This window comes from Mercenaria mercenaria, chromosome 5, assembly GCF_021730395.1.
Source record: "Mercenaria mercenaria strain notata chromosome 5, MADL_Memer_1, whole genome shotgun sequence".
NCBI lineage: Eukaryota > Metazoa > Mollusca > Bivalvia > Venerida > Veneridae > Mercenaria > Mercenaria mercenaria.
In genome coordinates this window covers 17,300,058-17,319,670 of record NC_069365.1, presented here as the reverse complement: position 1 = coordinate 17,319,670, position 19,613 = coordinate 17,300,058, and the positions used below count along the sequence as shown (strand labels likewise).

Below are 19,613 nucleotides of genomic sequence, written 5' to 3'. Positions count from 1 at the left end.
ACATTTTCTGTACTCCACAAACTGGGGGAACTATCGGAAGTGACGTACGTACATACCTTTTAGGTAATCATAATGTAAACAAGTGAGTGTTATTTGTCACTGTTATTGCAAAAGACTGTACACGCACATACATACAAAAATAATATAATCATTTTTGTTGTCATAGTTACAGATAAAGAAAGTAATATGTAAATGCAACCGTAATTGTTGGAAAACAAAACAAACAATAATCAGTAATGTAAAGTACGCAGTTTATTATCAGGCAGAACAACTTCAAAAAAAAAAAAGATAGTCAGCAGTGATTATTGACTAAAAAGTACATTTCTACAAACTACAAACTATCATTATATTACATGTGTAAATCGAAGCGGTTTTACACTGTAAGTCCTACTTTACTGTAATTTTAAATCAGCCGCTTATGAAATATAAGTAGATAACCAACCTGTATTCTTTCGATGAGTTTGAGATGAATGTATGGATCACAGTCATGATACCTAAGGCTCAAACTTTTACCTTTATCTGTTTATGCGATATGAATTTAAATAGATAGAAAAATTGAAAACCACAAGCCGCCCAACAGAACATAAATGAAAATGTAATTATTTTTTATGTTGCAGGGTCGGTGTCATTCGAAGTTAATGAAAATAGATTTAGGAAATATGGATCACACACGCAAGCAGAACATACAAACGGATAGAGAAATCAATAAATTTAAACATATTCATAATGATTTTGATTGATCAGAAATATTTATTTGAATTGTCAAAACTAATTCTAAGGAAATACAAAAAATAGGTCGTCTCAGCACCACAAAGTAAGGGGGTTTTGTCTATATGTATTTTTAGAAAAGCTGTAGTTGTTCTATTGTTATAGTACAGATACCCTCTTGTTTATAATCGTATTTGATTGTGATTAGTCAAATCAAAATGTAATTCGGTGTTCTGACTAGCAAGCAAGTCCTAAGCAACATTAGTTTTATAATGCAGTAAATTTAATCAAAATTGCATTCAGAATAAAATTCATAGTCTTTGTAAACTTGCTCCACGTCATACAGCTTAACTGGTACTGTAATTCCTGTATCAGTCTGTATACGTGATGGTAAGAGAGTAGCTGGAACATCTTTGCCTCTGAAATCTAGCGTTATTTGACGTTTACTGGGAGCCATATACGGTATCAGGTCTTCCAGGCTCTCAACACATTTTTGCTCGCATTCGTCTTCTGAATCATCGCTAACCGTTATTGCTAAAACAAAATCAGAATTATAACATTTATTTAATTTAGTAAGTTATTTCATCAGTTTACATGTTATTTCGCAAAATTTTAGCAGTTTTGTTTGTTTGTTTGTTCAACAGCATTTCAGTTCTGTAACGGCGGGCAGTTAACCTAACCAGTGTTCCTGGGGTCTGTATCAGTACAAACCTGTTCTCCGCAAGTAACTGCCAACTTCCCGACATGAATCAGCGTGGACGAATGATCTGAGACACAATGTCTTTTATCAAATCGTCACGGAGAACATACGCCTCGCCCAGGCCTCAAACTCGCGACCCCGCGATCCGTAGATCTGCGCTCTCCCTATTGAGCTTACCAGGCGGGCTTATTTTTAGCAGTGTATTATTAGTAAATGTTATTAATTTGAGAAAACATTTATAAGTAAGTGATACTTGTAGATGAATTTGCAAATAGAGGTACCTAACTTTACCTCAATAAAGTTCATTATGGCTGTTTTAAGGAAGTGAACGCGTAATGAATGTTTGCTAATTATGTAATCTTCGTATGCGATTTCCTTATTTTCCGTTCCTTACGGAAAGCCATGTTAAGCTATATTTATGTCCGAAGAATGCCGAATTGACAAAATACGTAATCACACGGAAATTGCCGAGTATCCTTACGGAAGCACTACCTTAACACATAGTAACTGTTACAGACATTTCTTACCAGCTTTTAAATCTGCTGCCTCTTTCTTTTTTATTTTAATCTGTTCTGTGAGACTTCTCTTTTTGTTCAGTAGGTCGTTGTTCCTTTCATGAGCAGTTAAAATAGTTTCGTATTCTTTCAGCTCTAATGCAAGCTTGTTTCCTTCAGTAACCAGATTGTAGCCTTTGTCTCTCAGTTTTTGAATGTTTTTACTTTGAACTTCAGTTTGACGGATACAAGCGGAATGGGAATAGTCAGACAGAGTTTCCTTCCCCCCTACAGTTTCATCATCTGGATTGAAATGGTCAGGTACATTCTGGTATTTTTCCATGTATTCAGGATCAGCTGTAAAATAATTCAAATCTGTTTTTAACTTCGAATCAAAATCGTGTTTAACGACATTTCCTAGCACATTTCTCTACAGACAGATTAATTTTTTACATATATCTACTTCAATACTTATTCTATACATTTCATCGACCGTAAGGATATGTCACCGTGACCGTTTTTTAAGGCTGAGACAGGATAAATGTAAAACAAGTTTAAAATTGGTATTGAAGTATGAGAACGAAGAACTGAATCAAACTATGAATTAAATTCATGATAAAATATACTTATTTTCGTAAACCAATAAAAAAATCACCAATTTTCCTAAATGTTTACTTCTGTTATAAAATATTAATAATACGTAAATTCCCAAATTGACATAAAATATTTGGTTAAAAATTCCATTTCTGATTAACGACATTTATTTTATGCTCTTTTGTGAAATAAAATTGATATTTTCACTGTTTCAAACAGTGAAAATATCATTTTTATTTTCCACTGGTACGGAACTACATTTGAATGCAAAATGATATAAATTGTAAATGATAGAAATTTCCTTGCAAAGTATTCTTCAGTAAAGGTAAAGATGTATAAAAATAATAAAAGGATAATATATATTTACATTTTATTATGATGAAATGTAAAAGAAATCAGGAAACGTAATAGAACTATTTAATATAGTTTTTCTACAAAGTCATCCTGACGTCTCAACATTATGACGTTATGATGCGATGCACGTGACGTTACGCGGACAAACTGAATATTACAGTCAAACCTGGCTATAAAGACCACCCCTGGGAGAGCCAAAATGAGGTCTTTACTGGGAGGAGGTCTTTATCCACAGGTTAAAATACACTGTAAATGTTAAAATGGGAAACAAAACATGTGGTCTTTAGAGCCCGGTGGTCTCTGTTCAGAGGTGGTCTTTAACACAGGTTTGGCTGTATTTGATTAAAAACATTAAAAATGCATAACATAAATAGAAAAAGGGGGGGGGGGGGGGGGTCGCAGTTAGGTGTCTGCGCAAAATGTTTTTTGATTTCCTCTATATTTTATGACAATATACCTACATGTATTAAGTTTCATTCACAAGTGTTACTGTTATCAGTTTTGACTTACTTTTATAGAAATTCACATTTAAAGTGGGTGGGGTAATTTGACATATAACCAGCCAGGAACACAATCTCCGCCGCGTTTTTAAAAATGGTTCAAACTTTTTACCTGGAACTTTCGTGATAAAATAACTATGCAATGGACATTTACACAACATGTTGCGTTTTAAATTGTCTTGAATACTTTTTTCAACACAGAGCCACAAAGTGGCCTAATCAAATTTACTGATTTTCAATGGACGAACTTCACCAAAAATCTAAAACATTTTTTATTAATTGAGATATTTAGGTGTTATTTTCAGCAGATATTGTAAGCTAAATAAACATTAAATGACAATATATCAGTACACTCTGATTACTATTGGAATAGTGGTACACTCTCAAACTAGAGAAAAGTGGGTGGGGTAAATAAACATGCAAAGCTAAACATTCGAAGCAACACAACTTTAGGAATAATAATTTTGCAGTTCAAGAAATGGCCTCAGATTATCTACTTCTATCTTCTTAATTATGCCCGTATGAGTGGTGGAGGCATATAGATTTGGTCTTGTCCGTGCATCCGTGTGTCTGAGCGTCCGTCCGTCGCCCGAAGTTTTTGACGCACCTAGCTCAAAAAGTATTTGATATAAATTGATGAAAAATTGCATGAGTTTTTTTCGTGATATGTACTTGCGAACCTTTTATTTTTTGTCTGGCTCCGCCCCTTATTTCCAGAATTATGGCCCCTGACATAGTCAAAAACACATATTTTCACCTTGTGACACGCCTAGCTCAGAAAATATGTGTTTTTGACTATGTCAGGGGCCATAACTCTGGAAATAAGGCGCGGAGCCAGACAAAAAATAGAAGGTACGCAAGTACATATCACGATAAAGACTCATACAATTTTTCATCAATTTATATCAAATACTTTTTGAGCTAGATGCGTCATGAACTTCGTGCGACGGACGGACGCTCACATGCACGGACAAGACCAAATCTATATGCCTCCGCCACTCATAGAGGCATAATTAAGATAGTAGTAGATAATCTGAGGTCATTTCTTGAACTGCAAAATTATTATTTCTATAGTTGTGTTGCTTCGAATGTTTAGCTTTGCATGTTTATTTACCCCACCCACTTTTCCCTAGTTTGAGAGTGTACCACTCTTCCAATATTAATCAGAGTGTACTGATATATTGTCATTTTAATGTTTATTTAGCTTACAATATCTGCTGAAAATAACACCTAAATATCTCAACTAATAAAAAATGTTTTAGATTTTTGGTGAAGTTCGTCCATTGAAAATCAGTAAATTTGATTAGGCCACTTTGTGGCTCTGTGTTGAAAAAAGTATTCAAGACAATTTAAAACGCAACATGTTGTGTAAATGTCCATTGCATAGTTATTTTATCTCGAAAGTTCCAGGTAAAAAGTTTGAACCATTTTTAAAAACGCGGCGGAGATTGTGTTCCTGGCTGGTTACATGTCAAATTACCCCACCCACTTTAAATGTGAATTTCTATAAAATTAAGTCAAACTGATAACAGTAACACTTGTGAATGAAACTTAATACATGCAGGTATATTGTCATAAAATATAAAGAAAATCAAAAAACATTTTGCGCAGACACCTAACTGCGACCCCCCCCCCCCCCCTTGTTTGTTTCAGTGTAAGAATGAAATATATTTCACTCGTGAACACCATAAATTACAATTTCACCCGTGGCTGTGCCACTCGTGAAAATATTGCATTATAGTGTTCACTCGGTGAAATATATTTTGATCTTACACTTAAACAAACAAATATCCTCTATATATTATACTAACATGAATATCATGACATTATTAGCGATTTCTTTTTCATTTTTTTTACCTTATACGTGGCCTACTCAACAGGACGAAAACATAGAAAACTGGGGTAATATCGGGTTAAGATTTAGTTTCTTAAAGAAAACTCATTTTCTTATAAATAGTTTTAACGAATATTTTTCCTTTTGCTTTTTTATGGTATTTTATTGCTAGATATGATTTCCTACTCGTATATTAACTAAATTATCCCTTTAACATGCATACACCTTGCAAAAATTATTCAGCAACACCAATTAATTGCATTTGTTCACTTTTTCGTCTTCTAATTTGTAAAAGAACATCTTTTGATGGTCAGTCTTTTTCACGAATCTTCTAGCCTTATAACGTTTTGTTATATGTAATGCATTGGTAGTCTATGTTATTATCATTTTACCCATGTTCGTGTATTCATATATTTCTTGCATTTCACTAGGTCTACTCAAAAGCTGATCTGCATTTGTACATGCCTTTTTACCTGTCGTAGTATCCATTTCTAAAATATAATCACATTATAATATAATATCATATATTAAGCTGAATGTTATAGGAAAGTCAGCGAACGGTTATTTCTCTTAAAATCGGGCGGTATAAGTTGATTTTAAGTTATAAGTGTTGTTATCACAGTGCCTATACATAGTTGTTGTCGTATGCTTACGTGTGTTTTGAATAAGACAAATGTAAGCTATTAGAAAACTATATTTTGAGATGCCCAATCGATGATATTTATATGATGAAAATTGCGGGTACGCTATCTGACAAGGCAGTTGAAACTAATAGTTAATTTCCAGACATGTGTAGTGGTGATGAATCTGACTAAAGTATAAATAGAGAACGATAACGAAAACATTATCAGAAAAGTCGATTATGCCTTTATTGGTAATTCAGGGTTTGCTTCATGGTCTTTATAGTCAATACGATTCAAAAGTAGTACAACTGTTTTGTCACGGATAATGGTTTCAATACCCGATTCCCCTTTTCTCAATAATAACATTTAACATGTTATTGTTACAAATACCGTGCGAGAGTAGTACTTGATCTTCTATACTAAGATCTGAGAATAACCCATTCACATTCTTCTTCTGTATATTTTGGATTCCCAATATTGCTATTTTTATTATTTTCGCTAATCTATTTTTATTTAAACCAATCAGACAACTTGTTTGAATGTCAAAGAGTAAGAAAAATGTGCAGTCAATCCAGGGCTCGAACCCGGGACCCTTCGCTTACAGAGCAAGTGGCCTACCGACCGAGCTAACCGTCTTTCTGACACATTACGACATAAGAATGGTAAATATCAAAAATCAAGACTAACTATATATTCGCAAAATGTTTAAGTTAAGCTCTGATTGGCTAGCGAAAGGGTCGTCAGAACGAGGCTATCAATAGCTCGTTCTCAGATCCTAAGCGTAGCGTAATAGGAGATGTTCTTTAGTCAGATTGTAGTGGTGATAAACATCATTTCTTATTTAGCAAGGAGGCATAAATAAGATGTAGTGCCAAAATCTGTCATGATAAATTAAAAGGGACCGAATTTTTACGTTTTTTTTAGAAATGTAAATCAAGCAAGGTAGAAAACTTCATTCAAACCATACAATTATTATTCTATTAAATGATTGATACAAATTAGTATTTAAAATCCCGAATGAAAAAAACATATATGGTTGAAATTCTAATTTCCTATAAACGATGTATAATAATACTAAAAATGCATATTTTTCAATCAAAACATTTTAGCGAACAATTTCTGTTTTATATTTTTTACTGTACAAGCGGCCTACATCAAATTCAACAGGATGAAAACATTAAAATCTGGGGTATGCATACCTTTTCTATGTTAATGACTGACTAACTGATAAAATACTCCGATTAAGAAAAAAACTCGATTTCATATAAACTGTTTTAACGAATAGTTTTCCTTTTGCTTATTTCTGGTATTGTTAAGTATATTTTCCTACTCGTATATTAACTAAACAGATATAAATTATCCCTTTAGCATGCATATACCTTGCAAAAAATATTCAGCAACAACAATTTACTGCATTTTCATCACTTTTCTGTCTTCTAATTTGTAAAAAGAGCACCTCTATTTTCCCATATATTTGCCTTTCCATTAGATATAAACCGGCTTGTCAGGCTTTTATCCGGTGAAAACATTTTCCTTCGATTTACTCGGATAGTCCGATACCGATCGCAACTATTTATCTTCATATTTAACCCCAAAGGAGAATCAGTAACAGATCACCAACTGCGCGAAAGGTTGCGCAGTAACAACTCCCAGAAATGTCGTTAAAGTAGCAGTAATATTCAAATTACATACAGGTTAGCTTCTTTTACACAAAACCATGTAAGGTATCTTTACGGACAGATATTTAATTGAATATAAATTAATAATATAAATGTTAAGTTAATATAAATACTAAACTGAACTGAACGGGTATGCTCGAAGTAATAACAAGATTCAAGATGCAAAAGAAAGGCGAATTTTCAATTTTGTTCATCTCATTACGCAGAAATGGCTCACTGCGTGTAATAATCGTATTGTTAGGTAGTCAAAAATACTCAACAAATAAAAATATGAAACTGAATGATCCATTAGAATAACAAGTTCAGATATCATGAGTTAGTGGGCGAGTGTTTGAAAAAAGTGAAAAAGCTTCGTTTGCGCTTTTTACGGTCAATCTTTTACACGAATCTTCTAGCCTAATAACGACTGATATTTATCATGTAAGTGAATCGATGATGCTCTATTAAGCTAGAAAACTGTCTATCAATAATAAATTTACATAACACAAAATGATCATTATATGTTATACATTGGCAGGCAGTGTTATTATTACTTTACCCGTGTTCGTGTATTCATTGTCTCCTTGCATTTCACCAGGTCTACTCAAAAGCTGATTTGCATTTGTACACGCATTTTCACCTGTTGTAGTATCCATTCCTAAAATACAATTACATTATATTATAATATATTTTTTTAAGCTGAATGTTATAGGAAAGTCAGCGAACGGTTATTTTACTTTATAAGTGGTGTTATCACTGCGCCTATAAATAGTTGTTGTCGCATGCTTACGTTTGTTTTGAATAAGCTAATAAGATAAATGTAAGATATTAGAAAACTATATTTTCAGTCACCCCATCCATTATGTTTATATGATGAACATAGCGGTACACTATTTGACAAGGGAGTTGAAACCAATAGTTAATTTTCAGACATGTGTAGTGGTGATAAACTTATTTTCTTACTTAGTGAGGAGGCATAAATAAAATGTAGTGCCAAAATCTGTAATCTGATATTTTAAAAGGGACCAAAATAAAAACATCCATTAGAATAACATGGTCAGTAGCTAGATATTATTAATTGGTAGGCGAGTGTTTGAAAAAAAGTGAAATGCAAGCTTTGTTTACGCTTTTTACGGTCAGTCTTTCACACAAATCTTCTAGACTAATAACGATTGGTATTTATCATGTAAGTAGATCAGTGATGCTCTATTAAGCTACCAAAATGCCTATTGATAATACATTAATACATCTACATACTATAAACTTATTTTTATATGTACTGGTTTGGCATTCTGTTTATTATATCTTACCCGTGTTTGTGTATTCATTTTTTTCTTGCATTTCACTAGGTCTACTCAAAAGCTGATATACATCTGTACACGCCTTTTTACCTGTTGTAGTGTCTATTTCTAAAATATAAACACATTATAATACAATATTATATATTCAGCTGAATGTGATAGGAAAGTCAGTGAACGGTTCTTTTTCTTTAAATGGGGCGGTGTAAGTTGATTTTACTTTATAAGTGGTGTTATCACAGTGCCTATACATAGCTGTTGTCGCAGGCTTACGTTTGTTTTAAATAAGCTTATAAGATAAATGTAAGAATTAGACAACTATATTTTCAGTTACCCCATCCATGATGTTTATATGAAGAACATAGCGGTACATTATTTGAAAAGGCTGTTGAAACTAACAGTTAATTTTCAGACATGTGTACTGGTGATAAACTTATATTTTCTTATAAAGTCATGAGGTATAAATAAGATGTAGTGCAAAATCTGTCATGACAATTTAAAATCGACCGAATTTTTTGCGTTTGTAAGAAATGTAAATTAACAAAGGTAAAACAAAATTCAAACAAACCACACAATTATTATTCACGCATCTTTATGTAACCTACGTTTACTTGCAGTCTCCAAATTCTTCGTTGCATCTATATTTATTTGCATCAATAATTTCGCGTTATATAAATATTATATGTGTATCATGGTCATTTTCCTCCAATAGGGTGTAAAGTCAATATGTTTACTGTTGTCAAAAGAAAACAGTCAGCTCGAAAATTCACGAAATTTTCTTAGTCAATGCCTTGACTCAGAGTGACCAATCCATGAGAGTGAAGTTTTGGTGTTTTTTTTAAATAGCTAAATAATTTATTTGTGAGAAACGACTGGTGGTGAAAAAAGTACATTGCCCTTTTTAGACGTTTGTCAAAACTACTGCATTCACTAAGTGAGACTAGATAACCTCTCATCCTACATCAGTGTCAAAAGCAAAATAAAAGTATAAGACCATGCTTTTATTTAACCCTATCTGTTTCGAAACAATATATTAAGTTAATTTGAACTAGATGATTTTGTCTTTGTTTTGAGGACTGGTTATTCTCTCAGGAAATAAGATACGGATAAATAGTTTATTATCACTGTGAAAAAGAATTCCATGAAATTGTAGTCACAAGGCTATGTTAAACAACAGAATTTATTGCATCTCATGATATCTGCATTTACTTTGCCGTCCTGTTCATTTGCAAACTGTTTACTATTGCAGAAAGATTTCAAGTTGATAGAAACAGTAAATACGAAAATGAATAGCATTTTGTGAATCACTCGACAAAGCTGTTGAAAACTTGCCTTTTTTAAATGTTAACATGTTAACAAGATCAGGGCGGTTGATACTTTTTAAAGCTTCGAGAAACTTCTCGAACCAGTACGGATGTTTTCTAGGAATTCTGTCCAGTAAGATGTCAGCTGCGGCAACAGCGCCAGCAGAGCATTCTTTCTGGTGTATTTCATATCTGTCATCAGAATTGATAACATCTGTCCTCAGAAGTTCTGCTGTTATCTCAGATGGTACAATCATTTCCCGAAGTTGAGGTGAAAACATATGTAAGATCTTTATAGGATCATTACCGACTGCGATAGCTTTTCGTCTTAGAGCATCAACGATCGTCTGATACTCTAAAATGAGGAAAAACAATTCTTAGCTTATTTTGCATCCTGCCAATACTTGTATATCTTATCATATGATAAATAATCTTTAACATTACTGTTTAAGTCATTATTTCTATAAGGTTATGTTAAGCTAACATCTAGCTGCACAAGTACAAATACTTCGTATTGACAAACAATGCAAGGTAACGGGCGACAGTGAATAATAATTGTAATTATTGTTTCAGCATCCCACAGCAATATATCAAAAGTTATTTTGTACAAGACAAATATTTGTACTTGTTATTATATCTAGATGCAATTTCTCAGTCGAGAGCTTAGTAATGACTTAAAACAAGTCTCTATATTAAATTTTGGATGTAGTTCTGCTGACAGCATATAGTGTAATACATACTACACTCTTCTAATGCTTCTACAAACATTTTCCATTTTCCTGGCTCCTGACATGCTGTTAATTTGTCTAATAAGAGTTCCACTGCTTTGTGTTGATCTTGTTCGCTTTTAATGGCACTGATGTCCGCTGTATTGATAAATTTTATAAAATAAGAGACCGTAAGCTATGCAACTTACATCTTACAAACTACTGCTAGAAAAGTTAGTAAGTTTTAATACTGAATTAAACGAAATTTATGCATTGAAATCGCTATTTTTAGAGACATATATATTGAAAAAAAAAAGGGTTTGAAAGTCTTTTGACTTCGGATATCCAATAGTCTACATGGAGTTTTCGATCAATTTTCCGATTTGTTTTGATTTTTTAATCTAGTTTTCTGGCTTACATATAATGCAGTACAGACGTAGTCTATTGTAGAGTGTTCACTATCTTTGTTTGTTTCATAGGGCTATTACTCACAAAAGATTATCGTCATATAAAGAATTACATAATCTTCAGGTACCTGCGGGCCCCTGGATTCAATAAGTGCCCTTTCATATGATTGCTGAATGGCATCTTTACATGATAGTATTCGAGCCTTTTTTTGAAACAACAGCGATGAAGGATAAATGATTTGCATACTTACAGCGATTAAGGCATGTCTGTAAATAAGGCAGAACCTGACTAACAATTACGTCAGACACTATCATTGGTCTATAATGAATAATCATTTCCTCATATCTATGCAGGTGGGCTCTTCTCTTATCTTGAAGATGTTGAGCTTTCAGCTGAAGCAAAAAAAGTATTAACGCATATTTAACAGCTAATAGTTTTTAATAGTTTTTTCATGGCAGTATCTTTACAATTAAATAATACATTTCTGAATTTGACCAAAACCATTCAACTTTGTTAAATTATATGATTACCAAGTAATACAGATAGAAAGCTACTTCTTTTTTTGCAAAAAAATACTAGTAAGGTTTGTCAGTTCTGCACATGTGTTACACAGGAATTTGTGGTATTACTTCATTTATAAAAAATAACATGAAGACAACATGAATACAACATTGGTCTAAGACGTAAAAATACCACGAGTTGATGAAACTTTCATCTGTATTGAGAAAACAGCAATGATTAAATATATATTTTCTAATAACAAAAATGTTCGCATGTAAGATATTTCCAAATAGCTATCTAAAATCAGCCTCAGATTTTTGTTTATCTGTTGACACATAATTTGAAAATTAGTAAGCTAAATTTACACTAGAACCATTCTTTAGTAATATAAATTACCAGAGCAGGACAAAGAAAAATATATTTCATGCTTTGCACATCCTAAAAATTCCTTGGTCAAAATAAGGAGCTTTGATTTCTGCATGTTATTACATTTTCATGTAGGTATAGGTGAAGATAATGAATCCGGCTGATGCGGAAGTGGCACCTTTGACCATAAAGCTAGAAACAAGATGGCTGCCAATACTGCGATCAAAAGAAGGAAAACATATTAGTTAAAATTTATTACGTCTCAATATATCATTTGTTACACTACATCACTATCAAGTTAAGATAAAATGTATGAGAATACTTTTATGCGGTGCCTGAATATGCAATTTGTATTTCTGTACTGTTACGCTACCAAAAATAACTAAAATTAACATTGTATCAATATCACGTACTGAGAAATATTATTTTGTCCTTTTGAATTATTATAGTATTTATTTTTTAATTTTCTTTAACGGCAATCAAGTTATTTCAACAAATATACCTATTAAAAGACAACTGCTGTGATGTCAAGGTTCTTCAGGGTTAAATACGTTACCTACATTGTACATCTTTTTGAAAAAAGAAACAACATCGTTCTGTAATTAAGGCGTGCCTAATTTCAAAACATAATATTTATACACGTTTCTTATGCAATAAAAAACAACAAATAAAACATACACTAGATCAAAACGTATGTAACGCCTGCCCGCTTAGGGAGAGCGGAGATCTACGGATCCAGGGGTCAAGAGTTCAATCCCCGTATGAGGCATATGTTGTCCGTGACGATTTGATAACAGACATTGTGTCTGAAATCATTCGTCCTCCACCTCTGATTCATATGGGGAAGTTATCAGTTACTTGCAAAGAAAAGATTTCTGAAAACTGCGTAAAACCAAATCAGAAATAAGCGTATGTAAAAAAAACGTCTAAAGTATAATATTATATATATCTTACATCATGCTTCGTATTTAGGTTGTAGTGTTCGAATTAACTGGTCTGTCTGTCACTTGTTTGACAACTTGTTTTACTTCTTTATATCAGGTAGTTTTTCTGTCAAAATCAAAAGACATCGTGCACAAAAACTGAGCACTAAAATTACATTATTCCATGTGACATTTACCGTACTTAAGAATATTAATGGTTGTACCCTCTCCAGTCAGATTGTAACATGCCACGGTGTCATAACCAGATAACGCATAAGCTGCTGGTACATTCATGCATTATGTCTTTACTGGCATCAACAGGTAAAGGCTCTATATTGAACAGGCGATTCCGTCATCCGTATCGTCGGCTATGATGGATCCTCCTTTGTTAGTCTCGTTTACAACAAGAACAATTTGTGAAGCTAGGATGTTGCCCGCCTGTTCGTGTGTTGTCCTCATGTCTCAACGTCTAATTCTGACACTTTCCATAACTCTAAGGGGAATGTATCTTCGCCTTTTATGACCAGATTTTGTTTCATACCCGTAGCCTCGTTCGGGAATGATGTGTTTATTCACAGATCACCACATATGAGAGCGACCAGCTGCTTCTTATTCTCTTATACTACGAGGATAGCTTTTTGTTGTGGCAGCTGCATGACTGTTGACAACTGTTGACAACTTGTATTCAACAGGATGTTGCACTCCGTATAACTCTCGTGTCTCATTTTTTTCTGAAAGGCCGATATCTGTCGAATACAAGTTATACACTGTTATGGAAAAGTCTTCATTCGACACATTTTCTGAATGTCCTGATGTTATATTTAAAGTTTCATTCGTTGACCGGTAAATTACGCAAAAGATTGCCTAACCAACAATAACAGCATTCTTTATCTGTTTAGAGGACTGTCTGGCAAATATTCCTACCTGTTATATATTTAGTCAACTGTGACTTAAGTTGGCAATTCTAAGTTTCACTGATTCAATAAACATAAAGATATAAGTGAATGACAATAAATGAGATTAAAACTCTTTTAAGTCAACGTCTGTGGAACTAGCTTGCAAACCAATTACCTTAGTATAAATTAAATCTGTGTCAAATGAAAATAATTTTACACACGGAAGCATCCGCCACAAGATGTCTGTTTAGATCACAGTGGAATCGCCCATTCAAAGCAGCCGTCATTGACATTAATGTGACGGTTGATGCCAACATGGACATAGTAAATGATCTACGAGCAGCTCAAGCGTTATCTGGATGTGACAATGTGGAATGTTTCCATTTGATAGGAAAGAGCACAGCCGTCAAAGTTCATAAGTATGGTAAATATCCCTTTAAAGTGGTTGGAGATCGGCAGCATTTGCTGTCTCTTGATATGGAATCCATGAGAAGAACACACTGTCCGCAGCTTGTGTTGCAGGCTAGACCAAAAAGGTTCAAAATTTGTTGCAAAGATAATTCAGTCCCACCAATGACAAAACTGTATACGAGTGCATTTCCAAGCTGTGGATCCGCATCAGCCAGAACACGGCCTAGACAAATATGGGTGTACGAAAATTTAAAAAAAGCTCAAGTCATTGTCCCCGTGGTCATGGTGCCTGCAAATGCAGAACAGGTACCATAGGAACTAGTCTTATTGTTAAGGTATTCATCTGAGAGTAAGCTGACATGTTCTGAAATGCAATGTAACAGAAACAGTGTTCTGTTATCGGGCAGGGTGTTTTGTGCTTGTGGATGCGAGGATGTATTGTAATGAACAAAACAAGCCGTTAAACAAGTGTCTGACTAGTTGAAGTTGAACATTTCAATACAAATTTGAAAAATATCTAGTTGCCATTATTTTCATGTTATACTATAGACATTTCATATTACATGCGATATACCGAGCCACACTGCCATGTTTTTAAAAGATCCTATAGTCATATTTATAATAAACTGAGATGCTATGGATAAAATATTTAACAACATGTGTCTTTTTTATTTTGGCCGCCATATTGACCGCCATCTGATTTCTAGCCAATTGCTTAATGATGCCACTTCCGCATCAACCGCATCCTTTGACTACCATACTTGCATAAAAAAGTTAAAACATTTTGTATAGGGACCTTTGCACATTTATGCTGATATATGGAATTCAACGACAAAACTATTTACAAGGCAATTCAAGTGCTGTTAATACATGTACAATGTTTTTTTGTTTTTTTTTTAATTACGACTGTGCCGGGGCCTTAATATTATTCATACGCTGACACGCTAACGTAATCAAACAAACTGGACGCCGATAAGTGTCCTTCATTCTCGACGGTACGGAACATGCAAAAACAAAGAGCCTTTTAGGAGACGATTTACACATTTATTTCTATTAAGCTGAAGATGAAACCTTGCAAGAACATACCTTTTCTCGTTCTTCTAAATTACTCTTAGAGGGTATCTCCGGGTAAGCTGAATCCTCGCCGTTACAATCTGAAATCTAACAGAAATGATATACAAATATTAGTGTACGAAGTTTTGTTCCAAATAAAGAAGTCAGTCACGTAGATAATAACTACTGGTTATATGAGTAATTATTTGTTACCGTGATATATTCATATCGTAAAGAGGTATACAATTGATGATAAAAGCTATAATACAATAAAGAAAAGACAGGTACAAATGTTAGCTCGGATTTTTGTACAATGTTTACAGTAGTGCACGGGCATAAATCCGCATTGACCAACTTAAAATCTGCAAATACGCTTAGCTTTTGATAACATCAGGAAACGGGCACTTTGACACAACAAATTCGAAAGCTTCAGTAAAGGCATAAAATGACAACGACGTCCCGTTTGTTTTTATCTACGAGGTAAAATGTTTTACAGTCTTACTACAAATGCTTAAAAAGCTAGAATTGTTTGGGACAAACCAGACGGATGAGAAGTGATGTTCTTCCTAGCAATAAAACTTCAAAATGTGTCTCTTATTTGTTTAATACCCTTGCAGATCGGTAGTCAGCAAAATTAAATTGAAAACTTAGCCATTTTTCTAGAGTCATAACTTCACAACGAGAAAAAAGTATATAGGTATATATGAGAAATGGCTTTTTGTCGAATACAATAGCTCTTATTGTTAGAGCAGTATGATTGATAGAGATTTTTGAAATGGCATTAAAACTTGTCAAATAGGTTTTTGGATAACCTTAAATATTAAGTGTAGCGCCCATGTTTTGGTAAGCCATTATTTGAAATGTATTGTCGCTGAACAATACAGATGATATAGAGGGGAAAAAGATTGAAGGAAATGCCTTTTTTGGTATAACATAGTGTAATTGTGTAAAATTACAACTTTAAAATCTTAACCGGTTTAACCATTGATATGGATCTTCGGGAGAATGTTAATAATAATGTCAACGACGTAATAAATAATGACGTCGCTTATGTAAATAACAAATATTGTAAAATTGTCGTTTGCATTATTGAAAAAAAAGAAATATGAAATAACGCATAAACTCCATAATTGTAGGCTCTGTAAATATGAATATAGATAATAAATATTATTTAGCATATCATTAAGCAGAGATAAAAAATAATAAATAATTTGGTAAAAAAATGTTTCTTTCATCTTCCGAAGAGTAGTATTATTTCCTTTCGGCTTATAAAATGGAAATATGTGGAATTACGATGTACAGTTATTTGTACATATTGCTATCTGGAAGTATTACTGTGTCTGCTTGTCTTGTATGTTGACCCTGTTTCTTAGATTGATGGCTTCTCCTATATAATCTTCTTTACAACCAGAGCAGCGTATCACATATACCACATTCTTAATTTGTCATGGTGCTGAAAATGTTATTTTTCAAAATGTATATGTGTTATCACAACCAAATGTAAGACAAGCGGACACGGCGATACTTCCAGTAAGCAGACATATACCAAGATGTGCAAAAAACTGTACACTGAAATTCCACAGCTTACAAACAAAATGAACTTACATCAAGGCACACCTCTTCACATATATGAAACATTTGAATTTGAAATGAAATCACAAGAGTAGACTGGTTGTAAGATCTACGATTCTTATATAATATTGAAAATAGAATTAAACATCGCTTTTTTCAATAGTTTAAATATAATAAAAGAATAAAGATATACATATTTGTCATATGTTTACAACTTGGCTCATTCCACCAAGTGCGTTAACTTCGAAATATTTCATTTACTTTAGGTAATGAAAAACCCCGCTTAATGCCACATAAACCTGTATTGAACTATAAATGATGATAAGTGCCTTTTCATTCTATCATTTTTGCTTAAAATTCACTTTTAACGTACACTCTTTCTTAGGAAATGGCCATCATTTGCAAAATATTTCGAAATATTACGTTGGTATATTAAAATGTTAATGAAGGTGTAAACATTTCGAATAATTGTTTCAATTTTATCAATTTAGTTCAGCCTAATACTTATAAATGCTTTTCACTGTATGTTAGAATGATACTTTGTTCTCGTATATTGAACTCGTTTCCGAAGAACATCCCAAAGATGTTTGTCTCTTGCATGAACGTAGGGAATTGTAATCCGCATGTTGTTTCTGAAATGGAAAAGAAACATAAGCAAAGTAAAAATAGGTTATGTAACATTTAATGCTCTGACACCACGAAAGAACGAAATAATTAATTATATTGCAAACATTTAATAAAAATGTTTGCATAAAACAAATCATATTAAACAGTCTATACCTTTTAAACGGTTTTCCAAAATTACCACGGTGTTTTCGTTTAAAATATTACAAAGGTATTCTGATACGGAATATGTACATAAATGTAACAATAAGTTTATGGTGACGGAATTTTCCTCTCCAGACATTATTTGAGAAGCGGGAATCTCGGTAGAGCAGTAAGCAGCTGAACCCTAATAGGTCAATGCCTTTAAAATAGATCAAACCACCCAATGCAATGTGCAAAATCCTTTGAAAATGTACGACCTTACGTCTGGTTTATGAGAAAACCTGCTTGACTTTTTGTTGCAAGTAACTGGTAAATGAAATTGCTCATCCCTTTGTCTCTTGCATGAAGGTATTTGTACATGAAGTTGTTGAGTTGAAAAGTATCTTATTCCAAAAAATAAAAAGGTAAGGGTAGATTCCGTGGAAGCTTAGAGCACCCAAACATAGTGAGAGCCGATCATCGGAAAGAAGGCCAGCAACAAAAACAAACTGCAGTGGAAAGTTATAGCACAAGGGTTGCTTCAAACAAAACGTACATTTCAATTATATGCAAAATACAAAAATAGGGGGAAGTAGGAAAAAAGCAAGGATGAATACTCAAAAGGGAAAGCCTCAGTTCAATAAACTCAGTCTCCCTTCATCACACATCAGAGCAGTGTGGAGTCAGGTACGCACGCACGCACACACGTGCGCACGCTCGCAAGCATGCTCGCACGCACACAGCAAAGCACATGTAAAAACACATTGGGGCACAGCCCAGGAGGGACGACCGATGGCGAAAAATATATACCTTACCTCATTCATAGTAAAAGGAGAGGGGTGTGAATGCAGAGGGGTGATGGAGGGGAGGGGGGGGGGGGGGAAGGGGGTAGCGGAGGAAAGAACAAAAAATAACAAATAAGACAATATACGTGACATAAACTACGAAACGGAGAAAAAAATGTCGAAAATAGGGGTACTGCCTTGGAACTGTCAGTAACCTATATGAAGGAAGCTTTAGGTTAAAACGCGTTAAGTATTTTTTACAAATAATATTTCAAGTGTCATAGGGTAAAATGGGGTAACTGGGACAATGGGGAAACTGGGACACTTGACACTTTTCAGTATTTTGGGGTAAATATTGGTTACGTTCCCTAAATAAGATCATATGTTGAAAAAGAACATTCAGTGTTAAAGCCTATTATGACAAAACTTTTCTGCCGATGGATTGGAAAATATTTTAAGAATCGATTTTCATAGACATATGTTGAGAGTATTACTAATTAAATAAAAATAAGAAAACATAAAATTACATGCTGTAAATAATTATGCCTATTTTTTCAGATGGTGCATTAAAATATTCTCGTTATGTTCCTGTCTAGTAAAACGCACAGTAGAAATAGTCGTCTGACTTTCTAGATATATTTGCTTATATGTGGTCGGTATATCAATAAGATCTTAAAGATATTTAATTTCGGTACCGTAACGGCTTGAATAAATGTGACGTCAATTTTGACGCAAGAAGCTGGTTCTCGTATACATATAATATCGCATTTAACTTGTTTGAAATATTGAAGGGTATTATGTATCATTGCAAATCAAGGACATGGCATTATTTTTTTTTTAAAATTCTATAAAAAAGTATAATAATTTTGTTTTATTGACTTTCATTTTGAATAATAAAGTGGCCTGTCATGAACCGATGCGTTGACGTCAGACAACGACGTTATAAAACAGGTGCTTGTTTGTAAAATATGGCATGTCCAAAATATTTATATTGGTATGTGTTGATACCTTCAGTTATGGGAAGAGTTGCAAAACTGTAGGTATTACATTACTATTTCATACAATGAGATTTGTTTTTGAGAAATTACAACATACTTTATTTTTGAACGTTCCTTTTCAAAAGTGTCCCACTTACCCTAATGTATTGGGGCAAGTGGGACACTGTCGTTAAGAACAA

At 33.5% G+C, this 19,613-nt stretch overlaps 1 protein-coding gene across 3 annotated transcripts in view; it reads right to left on the bottom strand.

Annotated features, from left to right (window-relative positions):
* Nucleotides 1-234: 234 nt before the first annotated feature.
* Nucleotides 235-19,613, bottom strand: part of LOC123556567 (uncharacterized) — a 41,225-nt gene continuing 21,846 nt past the window's right edge. For 2 of the 3 annotated variants that reach the window (XM_045347379.2, XM_053542805.1), the window contains exons 5-14: nt 17,444-17,536; nt 15,366-15,440; nt 11,433-11,574; nt 10,808-10,933; nt 10,096-10,422; nt 8,776-8,874; nt 8,025-8,123; nt 5,577-5,675; nt 1,936-2,259; nt 235-1,242 (exon numbers count right to left, since the gene is read on the bottom strand). In XM_045347379.2, the coding sequence (XP_045203314.2) occupies nt 992-1,242; nt 1,936-2,259; nt 5,577-5,675; nt 8,025-8,123; nt 8,776-8,874; nt 10,096-10,422; nt 10,808-10,933; nt 11,433-11,574; nt 15,366-15,440; nt 17,444-17,536 (1,635 nt within the window). In that variant the 3' untranslated portion in view covers nt 235-991. The remainder of the gene's footprint in view (nt 1,243-1,935; nt 2,260-5,576; nt 5,676-8,024; nt 8,124-8,775; nt 8,875-10,095; nt 10,423-10,807; nt 10,934-11,432; nt 11,575-15,365; nt 15,441-17,443; nt 17,537-19,613) is intronic. The other variant, XM_053542806.1, reaches the window with a different exon arrangement.